The sequence below is a fragment of the Prionailurus bengalensis genome, chromosome D4 (assembly GCF_016509475.1).
Source record: "Prionailurus bengalensis isolate Pbe53 chromosome D4, Fcat_Pben_1.1_paternal_pri, whole genome shotgun sequence".
NCBI lineage: Eukaryota > Metazoa > Chordata > Mammalia > Carnivora > Felidae > Prionailurus > Prionailurus bengalensis.
Genome location: NC_057359.1, coordinates 33,926,118 through 33,945,336, shown reverse-complemented (window position 1 = coordinate 33,945,336; position 19,219 = coordinate 33,926,118). Strand labels below are relative to the sequence as shown.

General features: G+C 35.2%; 1 protein-coding gene across 43 annotated transcripts in view; it reads left to right on the top strand.

The window, feature by feature from the left end:
• PTPRD (protein tyrosine phosphatase receptor type D) overlaps positions 1-19,219 on the top strand; it is a 2,207,515-nt gene that overhangs the window by 2,059,463 nt on the left and 128,833 nt on the right. For 22 of the 43 annotated variants that reach the window (XM_043566632.1, XM_043566635.1, XM_043566633.1 and 19 more), the window contains 4 exons: positions 252-342; positions 5,982-6,191; positions 10,830-10,990; positions 17,444-17,458. In XM_043566632.1, the coding sequence (XP_043422567.1) occupies positions 252-342; positions 5,982-6,191; positions 10,830-10,990; positions 17,444-17,458 (477 nt within the window). The remainder of the gene's footprint in view (positions 1-251; positions 343-5,981; positions 6,192-10,829; positions 10,991-17,443; positions 17,459-19,219) is intronic. The other 21 variants (XM_043566634.1, XM_043566643.1, XM_043566644.1 and 18 more) reach the window with 5 other exon arrangements.

The following is a 19,219-nucleotide window of genomic DNA, read 5'->3' as shown; positions in this document are numbered from 1 at the left end:
TTTATGATACCTAATAAAGAGTAGTCAACCATGGTGATAGTACCATACAAGAGCATTGAAGTCATGCATAAATGTCTACCCATGTTTTTAAAATTGAACAAACAGGTGGTTATTTCTCATTGATGGACAAGTCACTCCATATCCATAATTTCCCTTCATTCTCAGTCACTAGTCTATGGAAGATTTAAGGACATATCCATTTTCTTTTCCCTTTGAACTAACCTTATTTTTGTCTGCCCATTCTTGTGCAGAGGTTACTACATAATAATTGTGCCTTTGAAGAAATCTCGTGGGAAATTTATCAAGCCATGGGAGAGTCCAGATGAAATGGAATTAGATGAGGTAACTATGTGTTTGTTGGCTGTGTCCTTCATTAGTTATTTAATTTATTAAACATCCTCTTCCTCTATATGGAAGCAAGTCTAATCCAGGTGCTGACTTTTGTATGGCTGGCTGGTCAGCTGGTTGGCTGGAAGGTTCAGTGCTATGGGTCTGATAACCTCCAGCGATCCCAGGAAAGAACATTTTGCTTTAATTAAAAGACATTTAGCTGAAATAAAGCTTACAACCTGTCTAATCTTTGTTGGCTTTAATATTTTTCCCCTTGCCCCTTGTAAAACATGATGCAAGGTGTAAAAGGTGAAGTGAATTGTCAGCAAAGACTTAATCATCATCGTTATCAATTCCAAGGTCTGCTTCATTAGTATAGTAGTAGCTGAAGCTATTACAAATGCTAAGTCGCAATTTGCACCAGAGTTCAACATTCGACCTACTACGCGTTCTTCACCAGTTTCTTACAGAATTGTGCTGGTTAGCACATGTTTGCCTTATTCTATATTTTGTAGAATTTCAGAATCAAAAATGCATTTAACTGCAGGGACAAACAAAACACATCATAAAATTTTGAGCCAAGCAAGAAATATAGAACAAAAATACAGAGCAAACACTAAATAGTATGATTTTAATTTTTGAAATCTTACAACAGTAGGTACATTTTAATTAGTACTCTTTTTACAAAAAGAACATTTGTTTTTGGGTTTTTTTGGAAATTATTACATACCTAATATTACCTTATTTTATTTAGATGGGAAAACTGTGATCAGAAGTGTTAGGCCATATTCGTAGAGGGCCAAGCACGTTAATGGCTGCAATTCAGTCAAATGCAGGAAAGACTGCTATTTTAACATGAGGCTGGTTTGAATCACTTCAGAAGGCAAATTAAAAGGGCCCCACTTGGGAACATATAAGATTTTAATTTGTTGGGTTTATTTACAATAGACCCATCTTATAGCCAAACTTGTTATTTCCAGGTATTTTCTCTACCTTGAATTAGTGCAAACAGAGCAAGAGAAAGCAGAAATTTCTTAGCTGCATTACAGGGAAGTGGTGTTTATTTCATACATGTCAGCACTGAGGAGACTGTGATCTGACAGATAAAGGCCGTTAACTTCTTTTGGCAGACATATGTCCTCTCTAGACATATGGTTCATCATCACCGACTTCATTTATCTGAATTAAATTTGATCAAGTTCAGAACGGGAGATGAGTTCAAGGTTAGGACTATGCTTTTATGTCACTGCTTAATGATTAGATAAACATTGGAGGGGTGTAAAATGAGATACCATTTCAATAATGTCAAGTAATTTACGTTATATATTTTTTTGTTGTTGGTAAGGAAGGAACAAATTTGTTTTTCTATATTAGAGGAATAGTCTTGCTCCATCTGCATATGCAAAATGTCAGTTGGTCTTTTCTAAACATTTGAACAAGGCATGCACCTACTTGCAACTATCAGTTAATCTTGAGATTATTACTATATTATTATTATTACTTATTATTTTAATCAGCTTTTTTTTTTAATTTTTTTTTCAACGTTTATTTATTTTTGGGACAGAGAGAGACAGAGCATGAACGGGGGAGGGGCAGAGAGAGAGGGAGACACAGAATCTGAAACAGGCTCCAGGCTCTGAGCCATCAGCCCAGAGCCCGACGCGGGGCTCGAACTCACGGACCGTGAGATCGTGACCTGGCTGAAGTCGGACGCTTAACCGACTGCGCCACCCAGGCGCCCCTAATCAGCTTTTTAATAAATTACTGAATTCAATTGGAATTGGATTTAAAATGCAGACGTAACTTGTACAATCTATGAATGTTTCTTCCTGTTTAAAAAAAAAAGGAATTAAGATCCAATCCAAAAATGATGTCAAATACTTTTAAGTAATAAGCTTTCCTTAGAAGCAGAACCATTTGCTAGTAATAGGAAGCTGATTCTCTTTTTATAGCCAGGTTTTAACCTCCAAAATGCACAGCAATGCTAATGGATTAAAGTATAGAGCTATATGACATTGAACTTTCCTGCAATTAAATTCTATGGGTCTGTGCTGCTGATTCCCATAACAAAGGGTCATTTTAATCATCCCACAAGTTGTGGTGCATTAATCTGTATAATAGTTTGATAAAGAACATTTATTAATTCAAAATTTTGGGGTCAGGATGGGTTGTTTCCCACTTTTCTTACTGATATAATTGAGACCACATTGTAGAATTAATGGTGGAAGAAATAAGATATGCATTGACTGGAAAATGAAAATTATTTCTGATAAAAAACTGAATCCCTTGATATATCTTCTGGAATTACCTCCAATACATTTTGTAACTATTGTGTAGGGGAACAAATGAAAGTAGGCTATGGCCTCACTTTATGCTTACTCATCCAGTTTCTGATCCCTACAGACATTTCCCCCCCTATCATGGATAATAAAAGCATTGTTGTAATTTTATCTATAGCTTGGTACTGCCAGCTTTGACAATGCAGTGTTCCTCTCTTAAATGTATTTGACCAAGTGATTTTTTAGAAAGGCCTATAATTCAAATCATTGAAACTGTATCATTGAATCGAATGGTGGCCTAAGGGGATTTCTGCATGTATGCCTCACATCTAGGACCATAAAAAATGGAAAGAGGCTTCCTAAACAGAGTGACTCTCAATATTATCTTCTGAGCTCATTTATCCTTTGTGTGGGGATAATCTCCACATAATAAATTCACGTACTGGAACTTCTGTTGTCAAGGTCAGACTGGGCAGAACAGACGTTGATAGTCAAACTGAATTTTGGACAGAATGACTCATAAAATATTAGTTATATTTTATTCAGGGCAGGATTTATAATATATCATAATTTTTTCATTGCATTGTAGTTCAAAGACTTGCTGCTAAATAATGTGGTCATTTGTGGTTATAACTTCAACCTACTGGGCAACTTTGGTGTCATCTGAGCACACTTGACCAATTTAAAGAATAACACAGGAAGCATCCTGCAGAGATTAGAGCAACCTACAGGGGCAGAGTTGATATTCCAGTTTTGACCTTAATGAATAGCTGCATTGGATCTAAGGAGCACCAAAAACCCAAATATTTTTATTCTAAAGTGCTTTCCCTAAGTCTTCTAAAGAAACCTTAACAAAAGGTACTCATGGGGATGACAGTGATACGGATGAATTATGACAGTTTCATATATCTGAAATATGAATAAAATCAAGGTAGGGTTTGATCAGTGAAGTGGAAGAGGGGACACAGTCACATAAACAACTGTTGGTAAATGTTTCTGATTAACCAACTTCAAAAAGCTGTTCTGCTCATTTCCGGTACATTTGTCCTTCTTAAAGTAATGGTCCATCATTTATTGCATAGCAATAATAACCTTCATAATGACTCTTCCAGTATAATATTAAATATTTGGCATTAGAATTTTTAAAAAATAACATGTTAAAAGAATCCAGGTAAAGGAAATCTAAGTACATATTCATCTGCATTAATGAGAGCAGATTCACAAAAGTTGCATACATTGAAGAATAGACTGAGTTAAAATAATTTAGGTTATCAATTTAGCTTAAATGTTGCATTTGTGTTTTCTTGATACTGTGCAACCATTAAGTGAACAAAAATATAGTTGAAAAAAATCTTTTACATGTAATTTCATTTTATTTCACCAGTTGATCAAATTATATATTGCCACTTTCTGTTATGCCTTAATTACCTCATTGATAAAATGGGAATATAATAGTAACCTACTTTATAAGGTTTATTATAAGGAGCAAATTAACTGATAAATATTTAGGCTTCTGAGAACAGTGCTTGGCACTAAGTGCTTAATAAATATTAGCTATCATTGTCATTAGCATTATTATAAGTAAACCTAAACTTGACACAGGATTGAAAGATAGTACTAAGTTTTTGGCCTTGTTTTATTACTACTTCATTGTTGCATAATTGATCAGCCTACCTGAATTTATCATCAGATAATCCACATTTGCCCACAGGTGACGCCCAGTCCATTGTGGTTTTAATTATTTTATTTTATTTTTTTTAAATTTTTTTTCAACGTTTATTTATTTTTGGGACAGAGAGAGACAGAGCATGAATGGGGGAGGGACAGAGAGAGAGGGAGACACAGAATTGGAAACAGGCTCCAGGCTCTGAGCCATCAGCCCAGAGCCTGATGCGGGGCTCGAACTCACGGACCGCGAGATCGTGACCTGGCTGAAGTCGGACGCTTAACCGACTGCGCCACCCAGGCGCCCCCATTGTGGTTTTTATGAAAGAGCTTACATTTCACATAATTTTAACTGTATCAATAAACTCAAATTTAAAGAAAATTAATTAGAGCATAATAACTTAAATTCAAAAATAACATTGGCACCGATTATCTATATAACCAAGAGTGTTCACATGTTTAAGTTACATGTTGACCAGCTGAGCACATTTACAAATCTTACGTAGGGAACCATCAGGTTTCTAATATAAGGATTTGATGTTTGCCATGTGTGGAGTCTGCAAATATTATTATCACAGAAGCCTGGCCTTGAAAATGCCAGGGTCTCGTTTTGCTAAGCAGATATCACTACTTTGGTTTTTTTCTTTACCATTTCCATTTATGAAAACAAGAGTAGCAAATAATTTTGCCATGATGTTTACATTAGTATCTTAATTTTATTTATTAAGCTGAAGACAAGTTTCATTCCAAAAAGGCATCGCAGACTGCTGTAAACATTTTTCCCCATTAAGCCCTGTGAAATACCAATATTCAATGGAAGAAGACAAAGCTAACTTCAACATCACTTGTCAAAAATGTCATAAAATATCATTAACATGAGTTGCTAATAAAAGGGTGAATGCAAAATAGGAATATCAAAACATGATTTCTCCTTTTGTTTTTTTTTTTTCTTTTAGAGATACATGAAAGATTTTTGTGTGCATGTGTTTGTTTGTTTTCTTCAGGGTAACACTAAACAATGCTGATCTACCCTGCCTATATCACCTAGGGGGATAATTCAACCTCCCCAAGGAGCTATCAGCCCCAGAAAAGTTAATGTCATGATAAATGTGAGGAATTATAACCCAAATACATATTCAAGAAGCCGTCAAGCCAAAAATTGTTAAATGAGTGACAGTGTCTATTTAATATGTTAGTTAAAACTTGGTCATTGGATTCTATTTCTACTGATTTGAGGGAATTTGTATCAGATAAATGATCTCATTACTCAAAACAACCTAAAATGGTACTAACTTCTCCAAAAATTGATCATATTTGATGGCTTTATCTGAGGTTACTATTTGTTTAATAAATAACAACAAATAAAGCCGGTATTCACAGGCTTTTGTGAATCAAGCTTTTTTTTTTTTTTTTCACTGAGACACTGTTGCCCTTTGAGAAGATTCCATTACGGTGGACAGTGATATGAGGTCTCATTTTCCTGTGTGTATAGCTCGTGTTTTGCAATAGCAATCTAACACCTTACTTTAACAGCAAGACAAACATTTGAAAGATAGAGATGAGAGTTAGTGATGCTGACATGGTACATGAAATGTGGACAAATTGTATTTGAGTTGTTCTCAGTCCTGAATTAATTTCTCCCATTAAACAGTCTTAGGTTATTGTTGTTTACATTTCTTTTTCTGTTTCCCACTTTTTTTCCTTAAGCTGCTTAAAGAGATATCTAGGAAACGCAGAAGCATCCGTTATGGGAGAGAAGTTGAATTAAAGCCATATATTGCTGCTCACTTTGATGTCCTTCCCACTGAGTTCACCCTGGGGGATGACAAACATTATGGTGGATTTACAAACAAGCAACTCCAAAGTGGTCAAGAATATGTCTTCTTTGTGTTAGCTGTGATGGAACATGCAGAGTCTGTAAGTTAATTGTGCTGGCATCTCCCTCAGTACTCTTGTATATTTTCACCAGAATATGTCTATTTGGGGGATATGTAGATATATCTATCCTAATTCTCATGAGCTATTATTAACTTAAATGGAGCAACAGGCTGCCTACTCTTTAAACATTGCTGAGTAATCTGCTTGGGATTTTGTTATAAACAAGGCTGTGTCTCTAATGACATGGAATTTAGCTGGACTTTGGGTATATGAAGTAATGAATTGATAGGACATGGTTCTTGAAACCGTGAGGGTGACACATATAGCTAGGAGCGTGATAGCCTTAACTGCTCAAAGTCTCCTTCCTCATCTCAGTTCATTTGATTGCAAGAGGAATGATCAAGTTCCACAGATAAACATACTATATATTTCCAGGTATTGGAAATATTATGTCAATATTGATTGAGGGTGATTATATTTTATTCTCCTATAACTGCCAGTGAGCCCATAATCTCTCCCTGGATTCACAGGGAAGGTCTGTCTAGGAAAAGACAAGGCAGCTTCTTTAATTAGAGCAATTTACCAATGACTTTATCAGGGAAAAGCCAAGAATGTTAGAAAATAATTCAATAAAACAGACAATTCCTAAGGTACTCTAAATAATGAGTTGTCTTCTTTTATGTAATTCATCTTGCTCTTATGTTGTTTTATGCTTCAGTTGCTGTGAATGTTAAAAAAAAAAAAAAGAGGAGAGAGAAGAAGAGAGAGGAAGAGAAATTGTAGATGTGAAGGGAGGGTGGATTTTGAAGTGGCAGGTTCACATTAACATTTAATATACATATTCTAATGGTGTCTTTCTAACAAGGGCCTAAAACTGACAGGCGTGGTAGCTCAGTGGAGCCAGTCACTTCCCATATATAAGAAGCGTGAGATATATCAAAGATTTCTGCACATCAGGTGTTAGCACATGCAATGGGGCTTCTCTTCAAATGGCTGAAGGAATTCCCCCTTGGAAAATCAAAACACAAAGGCAGCCTTTCTGCCTGGTTTACCTTTGTGCACAGAATGTCATTTGAAAACAAAGTGACGGGCTCCCTGGAATTTTAATGCACGGATATGCTTTCTCTTTTTAGTTGAAGGTTTTAAGGCGGAACATCAAGGGAATAGAATGTTGGAAATCATCTTTTTCTTTCTTGTTCTTAATGACTTTTAGATATTTGAAGTAATTTTCTTTAAATAGCTCTAAGATGTTTCAGAAAAGCCCATTCAGACCATTGAGGTAGATCAGAGAATTCGCTAAAGAAGAGAAACCTCAGCAGACCCTGCAGGCTGATGACACCACTGTCAGACTCTGGTTTTAATTCTCCAAGGTGTTTCTAGTGTTTAAATGCATTACCAGGAATGAAGAGTCTACCCCTTCCCTTAGTATGTCATTTTACTGTTTCATTAGGGCTTTTTCCAAATACATTATATGAATTGCCCCTTTTCTCCATCATCTTTCTCAACATTGCTCTTTATGTGCTGTGTATGTTTTCAGGCCTTCATCTACTAAGTAGATAAGACTTGTATCCAACTAGTGTAATGTTCGCACTGATTTAGTCACTTTGTAAGCCTCAAATTTTTATGACTAATTGTCGTTAAGCACCTAACCACTCCCCAGGTGGGCTGATAATTTTTACAGAGAAAATAACCACCCCCTACAACATGAGTTTTCCCCAGTCTCCTTTTGCCTTATTAAGAATATCAAAGGACTGGTTAAGAATGACCAAAGGCTATTACCCCCACACATTGAACAAATGCTGCTTTTCATCAGGTTGGTATCATTTTATGGTTTTCTTCTCCTTCCTTTTCTTTTTCACATGTCTCTGTATCCTGATTTGGGTTGGAAATCTGTGCACTTTGGGAAAACCTCTGTTTAGATTTGTATCTTGGCTGACCAAGATGATTATCTCAAAGCCTCTTGGTAAAGAATTTGAAATCACAGAGTTTTGTTTACTTCTGTCTGCCAAACAGTTTGAGTGTGACCTACAAAATTGAAAGGGGAAAGTATAAACCAAAACAAGCAATTATACTTATATAAAGAATCATGTTTCTTCGATATTTAGTATCTTTGCCAAGTCCTTACACTGTACATATCTTTTTTTTAAGCTGCTTCTGAGAAGGTTGGAAATGTACTGAATTTTTATCTTATGACCCATTAGAAAATCTGAAAATATAGTCAATCCCTTTCCTAAGAATGGTGAGGAAAATGGGAAAGAAGAACAACATACAAGCATTTAGTGGGGCATATACCCTCCAGATTGACTACTACTCTTGTTGTACTTCAATTCAGAATATATGCCTTGAATTAATTTTTAATGTGGATTAAAAAATTAAATATACTTCCTAATCATGGAAAAATGAGACTATTCTCTCATGCCTTGATAATGTCAGCCATTTGAAAAGATGAACATTTTATTTTATTTAACAAAGATTTGCTGGGAACTCACTAAGTGCAAAGTTTTGTGCTAGCTGCTTTAAGTATCCAAACACAAATGGTATACAAATCCCTACCTTCCAGGAGTTTATAGTTTCATTAAAGAAAATAAGGCATATGCACAAAACAGAAAATGGAGTTTGATGAATACCATTAAAAAAGGAATAAAGGACAAATAAAAGAAATAAAGGACTACCTATTTTTTTTAATTGTTTTTACCTATAGTTTGTGAAATGATTGATTATTTCCAGTTAAAGATAGTTAGCATCACTAGAAACCATAGGTAAGTGGAGCCTTGGAAAATAGTTGGATTTCAGGAGACAGATGTTGTGGAACTTTTGAGAGGGTTAAGAGAGAGAATAGAGCCATTGGGGAATAGTGGCAAGAAGCTCACTGTGATGGAAAATGTTGTATGTGGTACAGAAGGTGAAAACAAAATCATGGAGGCCCTCAAGATACATGCTAGGATGTCTAGGTTTTATTTAGGAATCACTAGAAAGCCTCCTGAAGGTTTAACAGCTGTGGTTTAGGATAATAACTCTAGCAGCAGTAGAGAATATTAGAGGAAGGAAGAAACTCTTGCTCTGGTTTGGATAGGCATGAATGAGGTCCCAAAAAAAAACAGTACCCATGAGACTGGAAAGAGGGTAGATCGACCTAGAGGGTCATTGGCAAAATAAGATCAGTAGTTTTCATTCCTAAGTAGAGGGTGAGAAAAATTAGCAAGTTAGAAGGAGGGTATATCTAGGAATCAGGGGAATAACACATGTGATTCATATCTTGCAGGTAAATGTAGGAATCTCTCAAAATAATTGAAAATGAAGGTCTGGGACTTCCAGAGTTTCTGAGTTTAGGAACATTAATCAAGTAGTAATCTTCATAGAAGTTGGTAGTTAAAGCTAATAATGGCCTTGCCAGATAAGGGAGAGAAAGACTAGCAGAAAAGAAAACTTAAGCATACTGACACAGGATGAATTCAGAGGTTGTCAGCTCAGCAGGACATGATCAGTTGGCAAGATTAGGATGGGACCAGTTGAGTACAGAATTAGGAGAACCAGTGTAGGGAGTTTTAAAGAAGGCTCAGTCAACTGTGCCAAATCTAGAAAAGATGTCTAGAAGGGACTGAATAATGACAATTAGATTTAGCAAATGAGATAACGGGACCAGTGGTGGTACTGGAGTGAGAAGAGATGAGGGGCTAGTGGCAGGAAAGGGGGTCAGCCGATGGCTATGGATTGGTCTCTGTTGGAAAAGGAAAAACTAGGACCCCTACATCTGGGCAGAGTCAAGAGAATACTAAGAGAGCCTTGAAATGGGACAGAACGAAATAGGATGTTATAAAAACAAAATCAATTCCTTCAGCAAGTATTATTTTTTCCCAGCTTCACTGAGGGAAAATTGAAATATATAATTTTATGTGTTTAAAGTGTAAAACACGATGTTTTGATACACATATACATTGTGGGATGATTGCCAAGAACAAGATAATCAGCGTATCTATCATCTCACATAACTCTGTGTGTGTGTGTGTGTGTGTGTGTGTGTGTGGTGAGGAATACTTAAGATCTACTCTCAGCAACTTCCAAGTACATAATACTGTATTATTAACTATGGTCACCATACAGTACATTAGGTCCTCAGAACTTCTTATAACTGAGGTTTTGTACCCTTTGACCTACAGGTCTCCATTTCTCCTTCCTGAAATACTGACATTTTCCCTGTAAATGTTTACTTTTTAAATTTGGTCTCCTTGACTGGGTGATAATGCTTTGGTGCTGGAGCTATAATATTTCTGTTGATTTTCACACAGCACATAACACCTTGGCACAATGTAAATACTCACTGAACATTTTATGAGCAGTTAATTGCTGGTACTTTATACTTGGTAAGATCATTTAATATGCCATCTATAGATCCCAATGAAGATGTGTCTGCAGACTAATTTATACCATCAAAAATGATTTTATTATAAAATACTTCACTCTGCAAGGAAATTTAGGTTGCAAGACCTCTTTACTTTTTCCTCTTTCCTCATCTCCCACCTCTTCTCTCATCCCTTTCCCTCCCTCCTTCTTTTACTGATGTTATTTCACACACTTAACATCAAATCCTAAGTTCTAAATTCTTGCTTCTTCTAATGCTAAAGATATACACTAGAAAGCCATTAGTTTATAAGTAACATAGACTCTGTTTTTCCTCAGAAGATGTATGCAACCAGTCCCTACTCTGACCCCGTTGTGTCAATGGATTTGGATCCACAGCCAATCACAGATGAAGAAGAAGGCTTGATCTGGGTTGTAGGTCCAGTCCTTGCAGTGGTCTTTATCATCTGCATTGTCATAGCTATCCTTCTTTATAAAAGGTAGGTTTGCCCAATATTTATATTACAATCTTGGTAATTCTTCTATGGACATTATGTGGCTGGTTGCTGTTATTGAAATACTTCAGTGTAGCTCCCGTAATCACTGCACAATGCTTTCATTAGATTAGAACAAAATGTAAAGATTGCACTTTTTAAAATCTCATTCAGTGTGTGATATAGCTTTTGTTGCCCAGCATTCATGGATCCTAGCCTCAGTCTTCTCAGCTACTTTATGCATTAGGAGCACTTTGTATGGCTTTTGAAACATGAGTACATTCATAGGCAGATAATTCCAAGCTTGTATTTAATTGCTTTAGATGATTAATTGCTCTTTTTTTTTTTTTTTTTGCTCTTTGGGATTCAAATGAATTTTATTTTTTCTAATTTACTTTTTCTTTTTTATTTTAATATATGTACTGCCAAGTTGGCTAACATACAGTGTATACAGTGTGCTTTTGTTTTGGGGGGTAGATTCCTGTGGATTAATTGTTCAATTTCAACATGGTTTTACAAATAATATTACAAATTTGCACATTTATGTCCATTTCATAAGTCTAATGGGCACCTGAGCTAAAATTTTTTCCTGTAGCTATTTCTCAAAACCCTGAAAGTTGCTAAAAGTTAAAGATAAAACAAGGAAAAATAAGGAAGAGAATGAATTGTTTTTCTTCTGTTTTCTATAACCTTTGTTCCAATAGTTAATTCTCAATTGTATCCAATAAGGAATGTGAGGTACCATTTTCCTTTAAAAAATTAAAAGTAAAACCTCAGTCCTTCTACTCCCAAGTACTGATCTGATTTAGTGTCTTTTCACTACAATTAGGATGCAGAGAATCCACATCTACTCCATAGTTTCTGATCTTCCACTCTTTTTCAATTCTATTTCTGCCTCTGTTATGGTAACCAATATTTTTTTCCCCTAGTCATTGCCTAGTCAGTTGCAAAGAGGACATTAGTAATTATTTCCCTAAATCCTTCCAGACTTAAAAAATATGTAATACCTGGGTGCCTGGGTGGCTCCAACTTGGTTTAAGCGTCCAACTTGGCTCGGGTCATGATCTTGCGGTTTGTGAGTTCCAGCCCAACATTGGGCTCTGCACTGACAGCCGGGAGCCAGGAGCCAGGAGCCGGGAGCCAGAGCCTGGAGCCTGCTTCAGATTCTGTGTCTCCTCCTCTCTCTGCCCCTCCCCCTCTTGTGCTCTATCAAAAATAAATAAATGTTAAAAAATTAATAAATATATATAATACCAAAATATATAAAATTGTAAGTATTAACATATATAATACAAACTCATAAACATGTAGACTAAATTCTAAATTATCTTCCTTTGTGTCACTTTTTATTTTTTTCCAATCCAAATTTTATTTTTATGAAACTTTAATCTATGTTCCCCTTTTTCTTTGTATCACCTTTAAGAACTCTCCTGTGAAGATGACCACTTCCCTGTACTATAAAGTAGTCCCTGTGTCTCTCTCCCTCTCTTTCTCCCCTCTCATAACCTTGACTTGCAAAATCAAATGAGAATGTCTTCATTTTGATTCTTGCTGACATACTTAATCTGATAATCTTACTTCCATTATATCTTTATCCTATTTATCTGGCTCCCTTCACTGGGTTTACATTAATTATTTCTACCTTTATTCTTCTGTTAAGTATGTTCTTATGTTCCTGGAATAATCTTTTTTTTTTATAACCTCTTCTCAACTCAAAAAAATATCCTTCAAGACATTTGTCCTTTGCAACTTTCTCTTATGAGACTGTATTCTATTTCAGTGTGAAGAGAGCATTGAAAAGAAAAAAACTAAACTAAAGAAAACTAAAGAAATTCATAACCATAACCTATTAAATTGCCTATTCTATTTTAGAGTTAGAAAGAAAGAAAGAAATACCCATCATTATTTTGTTTCCTGATCACTGCCATCACTCCGTTATCCATGCTATAAAATAGCTTAAAAGACAGGTAACTGAAGGCCAATCTCTCCTCATAGATAATGGTTTCAGTCTCTCCATTCCAATCCATATTGTATCAGTGTATATTTAATTGCCTCTCTTGTGTAAGAAGTAAGCACAGAGAGCACAAGGTACCCACATGCCCTGAACAATAACATCCTGAGTGAGTCCAAACAGGAACTGGTATCCTTTGCTGCTCATGTGCTACACTTATTACCAGAAGATAATACAATAATAAAAGATTAAAAGTAGAATTATCATTACTTTCTGTGATATTTATTTAGGTGGCTAAATCTTACTGTAAGAGTCAGATCAGAAAGTGCTTGTTTATGGTTGCATTTCTAGATCATGGCACATGACATTTTGTGATTATTCAAAATGGACAAAATGCTTGCCTTATTTTTTTTAAGTTGTGTTTCATTCTGCTATATCTGGCTATCATTATCATGTCACTTAACAGAAATGTGCAGGGCATTTGTGAGTTATGTAAATATGAAGAAATAGGATTATAACCTTGACAATTTTTTAAAGATCTGTAATTAACTGTTTGCGCATGTGCATGTGCTTGAAGAAAAATTCAACTCAGTTATATATTTTTTTATAATCCTTCAAAAAAAGGCATCACATTTAAAGATTTTATGACTCTGTTAAAATAGAGTTGCATTTTAGTGTGTGCATATGTAAGCATCGTCTAATGCAATTGTTGGGAAATGCACACATCCTCGAATGCCAAGTATATTTAGCTAACCATCTGAAGGCCCATGAAACATTTCTGAAATAGAATTGCTTGCTTCAGCAGTAAAGAACATTCCTGACTTGAAATTCAAGTAGACCCAACAATGTCCTTCTTGATTATCATGAGGCAGTTCAAGAGGAAATCTTCTGCAGGCAATGAATAGTGTCTTTTATAGCTTGGATTCTGAACAAAGTTAATTATATAATAAATACTTCATCCCTCTTTTTGGCTGCCTTTCATTTTACACATAGGTTGTTGTTAATGACTCAGAATTGAATATACAATTATTATTATCATTATTATTATTAAATATTATCAACTCATATTATCTTGATAATCCCACCTAATCACATACACTTGCTTATAAAACTACTTGCCTTAAGAGTAGGTCTATAGCTATGGATGGTTTGTTCATATAAAGAAGAATATTTTATAGATCTGTGTGAGAAGACTGAGACTTATTCCTATTAATTATATTAATGTGGAACCATTACACTATTTTATCTCACATTGTATTTATTTTACTTTATTTTTAATCTAGTAATTTGTAAACCTATAATACATTGATAATCAATGACAAAACAACATCAACTGAGGCTTTGTAAGGACCCTACAATACCCACTGAACCATCAGAAAATTAAAATATATTTGGTAGGTCTTTAGTGTTATGGATTATTTTGCCCTATTTTTTTTTATTTTGTTGTCTATATGTGATATATGCAATATTTCAAAATGTAAATTACAGAGATAAGATGGTATAAAGGTTTAAAAAAACACTAATCAGAAAATCAGGAATCAGGAAACTTAAGTTCCAGCTCTGTGAGTAGGTAGCTAATTGTGATAGAAAGTCATGCTAACACTCTGGGCCTCAGTTTCCTCATTTATAAAGTAAGTGGGTAGACTAGATAATTGGACCTTTTAATAATGCTCTATAATCTGAGAACCTAAAACACCACCTAATAGTTCTATTGCTATATTATTTCTGCCTCCAGTATGTGTATGTTTTTTTTTAATATGACTCCAGGTTGCCCTTCATTCATCCACCCCACAAAAAAGAAAAGAAAAGAAAAAGCAAATGAACACTCTTAGATCTCCCTCTACCCTGTACACTTGTTACATGTGTAAGGCTTTTTAGTTATTAGTGTTAGAACAGTCCGGGAATTACTTATATAGAAGATACTTAAAATAAAATGCTGGGGCGCCTGGGTGGCGCAGTCGGTTAAGCGTCCGACTTCAGCCAGGTCACGATCTCGCGGTCCGTGAGTTCGAGCCCCGCGTCAGGCTCTGGGCTGATGGCTCAGAGCCTGGAGCCTGTTTCCAATTCTGTGTCTCCCTCTCTCTCTGCCCGTCCCCCGTTCATGCTCTGTCTCTCTCTGTCCCAAAAAATAAATAAACGTTGAAAAATAAAATAAAATAAAATGTTAACCTGACTCTATGGAAAAGCATTTCAAGATGAATGAGGAGTATTTACTATGTACCATGGAAAAAAAGAAAATATGGATTAGGAGTTTGTAAAGATCTCAGGCACTATCTAGACAAAACTAATATCCTTAAATAGAAATAGTCTAACCTAAATAGATACTATAGACCAAGGAAATCTTTTCCATTCCCACCTGAAGATGTTCATGTATGAAGGCCATGGAATAGATGAGACTAAAACACAGGCCTTAGCTTTTCAAGCTTTTCCTGTAGATCCAAGATTGCTCTCTGTGGTCTGTGCTTTGTTAGTCTTCTCTTTTTGTATCAAATTTACATATTTCCAAGATGTAATCAAAGAAAGAAATACAGATCAGGATATTTTGAGATGCTATGGAGAGATATGCTGCCATGCCCAACCACACTGGACAATTGATTGTCCAATTGTTTCTGCCTTCTGGCCTTTGAGTAGATCCTTCCATATACCTGAAACACCTTTCCTCTGTCTCCCCAGCCTCTCCTCTTGGCCTGACTGACTCTAAAACATCCTTTAGTAGTAAACTAAGATGCCCACCTAAACAAAAAGCTTTTCTGGGTGCCTCCTTTTGCTCTATTCTCTCTACCAGTTCAGGCTGACCTAGGGTTCTATTGTCTATGCTGTTAAAGCGCTTTCCACTTATCTAATGTTACAGAACCTACCACATTACTAGATTTTCCCATTTTCTTGTCTTTCTTGCCACCTCTAAACTAGAGGTCAAGGATGCTGTCATTTCCTCACACTTAGCCCTTATGCCTAGTAAAGTGCATGGCACAGAGGAATATTGAGTAATCAAATTTATACAAATCAATGGCATTAAACAAATTCCAAACTCAATTCCCTCCACTTATTTACTCCATCATGCAATATCACCTTCATCTTGACTGGCAAGAGCTTTAATAAAATCCTCAGCCTATAATTTAAATTTATAAGCTTCCAAAGCCTTCAAACTTAGATACTTGCACCAAATATGTACCAGGGTGTGTGGTGAGTCTGACATTTCTGTGGAAGAGGGAGTGAATCACACACTAGCTATGCATTTGTTCATCAGATTATTTAACATTTTAATATAAAAAGCTGATAATTCACTAAGTAGTTCTCTTCCATCCAAAGAAACAGATTATCCTATGATGATTCACTAAATATCTCCTTGATTAAAAACAAGGAAGTTAGAAACATATATACATAGGATTTTTAAGACCCACAACACTAGGTAAATCATTTTAAAATTAAGAATAAAAAAAAACAGTATTTTTGATATCATTTTCATTATTCACCTTGTATGTGTGTGTTTGTAAAATTTAAATGTGGGTTTTGTATTTTTGAAAGGAGATAGACTGGATTATCTCTAAGCTAGATACTTTAGCAACTTGGGTATATATTTCATTGACATTCAGGTAGACTCAGTTCTCTATTTTGCATTTGAGAACTCATTAAAAACTCTGAAATTTGCCTCACTGTTGAGATTGTTCAGATTAATTCTTTTCAGGTAATAGTTATGCTCTCTGCATAAAGAACATAGTTATCTAAACAATCTACATATTATCACATGAGCATGAGTTAGATGTGTTCACAGACAGAAGCACCTCTTTGACTGGGAAAATATCTGTCATGTCAATGGCTGGTAATAAAATACTTTCAAGATTAGCCCAGTGATATATATGGGTCATGCTCTGTAGATTTATAATGATGAGTATTACTTTTCCCCAAACTGAAAATGTATTTGATCTTTTATTGGAGAAAAGATTTATAATAACCTTACTCGTCAAAAGGAGTTTGAAGAAATCATTTTTGCCACTTTATTACCTCATAGTGTATTCTACCATTGTGCACATTTTTCTGCAGTTCAGTGGATTTGCAGATACCCTATATCATTAAAGAAATAACACACCTCTTAAGACTTTGTTTTAGATGAACACATTTCTTACATGGAATTATGTTGTATTTCCATTAAGTACATTAGTAGTTTCCTCATGGCATGTTTTATAAAAGTCAGATTATATCTCTATCATCACTTTCTGGGATATAATTAATTGTGGCAATATTTTGTACCTTGGTGGATATAAGCGAATGTGACATTAACATGTGCACAAAATGCTTTATTTAGCTACGTACCCTCATATCCTCCATTCAACTCATAATTAGAGTCCTTTAAATGTTTTGATACACTGTCATTTCCTAATGTGTGTCAGTTAATGTGCCCTGCTTATGAGCAGTTTTTCTTAAATCTTCGTTGTCATAGTTACTCTTGTTACCATTGGCCAACTAACATTGAGCCTTTCTTTTTCTTTTTTTGCTGCATTAAAATGGAGCAGTAAACCTGACAGGTGAGGAATAGAGAACAAACCCCATTTAATGCTCAGTAAGACACTGGTAGCCATTGGAAGTATTGAGGGGGTGAGGGTGGAGGTTGGATATAAAAGGTGTCACCTGGCAGGTGGAAGATGGACAAAGCCTAGATATATAAAATATTAAAATATTGGTACTGAAATAATTCTGAGGGAAATAAATTAGTTTGTCTATATAAATATAAATAACAAATTATCTTTATGTAAAGCCAAATTTAGAAGGTAATGAAACCAGTCTGCATTTTGTATGAGCATTTGTATGTGTTAATGTGTCTACAGAAAAGAGATGTGAGGTGTTCCATTAAGACATTTGTTTTGTTTTGTTTGTTTTTACTTAAGATTGGCTTTTAAGTTTGATCTGAGGTCACCTCCCAATACAAGAGCACTAATGGCATTTTAATATCCTGTAAATATTGACGGCCATGCATTTGTGAAAATTCTGACATCATTCCAAATTATTTCCATGCTTTCCAGACTCAAATAATAACAGCAGCAGCAGCAATGGTAGTAGTAGTAGGAATAATAATAATAATAGCACTAGCTATCTGTGTGATTATTGAAGGACTGGTCCAATCAAACCTACTTTTCTAACATATCTATATGTATATCTATCTTCATATCTATATTGACAGGTAGAAACTTCTGATGAAACTTAAACTAAGAAAAGGATCTCAGTGCTCATCTCAGTTGTCTAGTCCTCCCAGTTCTATATTCCAGTAGTTCCCAATGAGTGTTACCTGGACCAGCAGCAGAAGCATTAGCTTCACCTGGAAACTTGAGAGAAATACAAATTCTTAGACTACCTACCCCAGACCTAGTGAATCGGAAACTCTAGGTGTGAGTGCAACAGTCTATAGTTTAGTAATCCCTTCCAGGGGATTCAGATGCATGCTAAAGTTTGAGAACCATGGCTGTATTATTTTCCCAAAATTACTTAACACTGGTCAGTAAGCTACATTACACTTCTACTCATAGGTAACTTAATACTTCTGTAGGGTATCTTTTTTTTTTAAATTATTTTTAATATCACTGGTTTTCATTAATCCACCCAAAAACACATGCAAAATACGTTTTGTTTTTCAGCCAAAGTAGGGATTTCAGATAGATGCATCGTTCTTCCAAAAGCCTTTGCCCATATATCCGAATATCTTTGTTCTAAGTAAGTAGATTCATATCTCATCCTTAGACCAAGGTGAGATTAAGTGAAGATAAAAAACCCCTTAGACCACAAAGTAGCATCTTTGTTATATGTGGTTCCCATCCCAAACCACCACATATTTTCATGATTCTGTTTCCACCATATCTGAAATGTCATGTGATCTTGCATTTCCTTTTCACCCATATACCTCCTGCATGTAGTACATATTTCTCTCTGCAGAAAATAAGCTTATAACAGGACTTTATAATCTTAACAGAAAAAATAAAATAGCAAGGCAAAATTCAAATATGCTTGTAGTCACTATTCTTCACTTTTTTCTAGTTGAAAATGAAAATGTGAATAATGAGACTTCTGAAAACCTGTCAGGAAAAATATGACCACAGATGTTCCTGTTGGGCCTGATTTAGACCCTCATATACTAGTTAATCCTTTATGGCAGTAAATTCTATTTTTAAAGCTACTTATCATTGTTACCAATGATGACCAAACTCTTCATCTTGCAAACATTTCTTAGAAATCCTTTCTGTTAGAAAACAACCATTTTAACACATTTGTGTTTAAAAATAATGTGATGAAAGTGT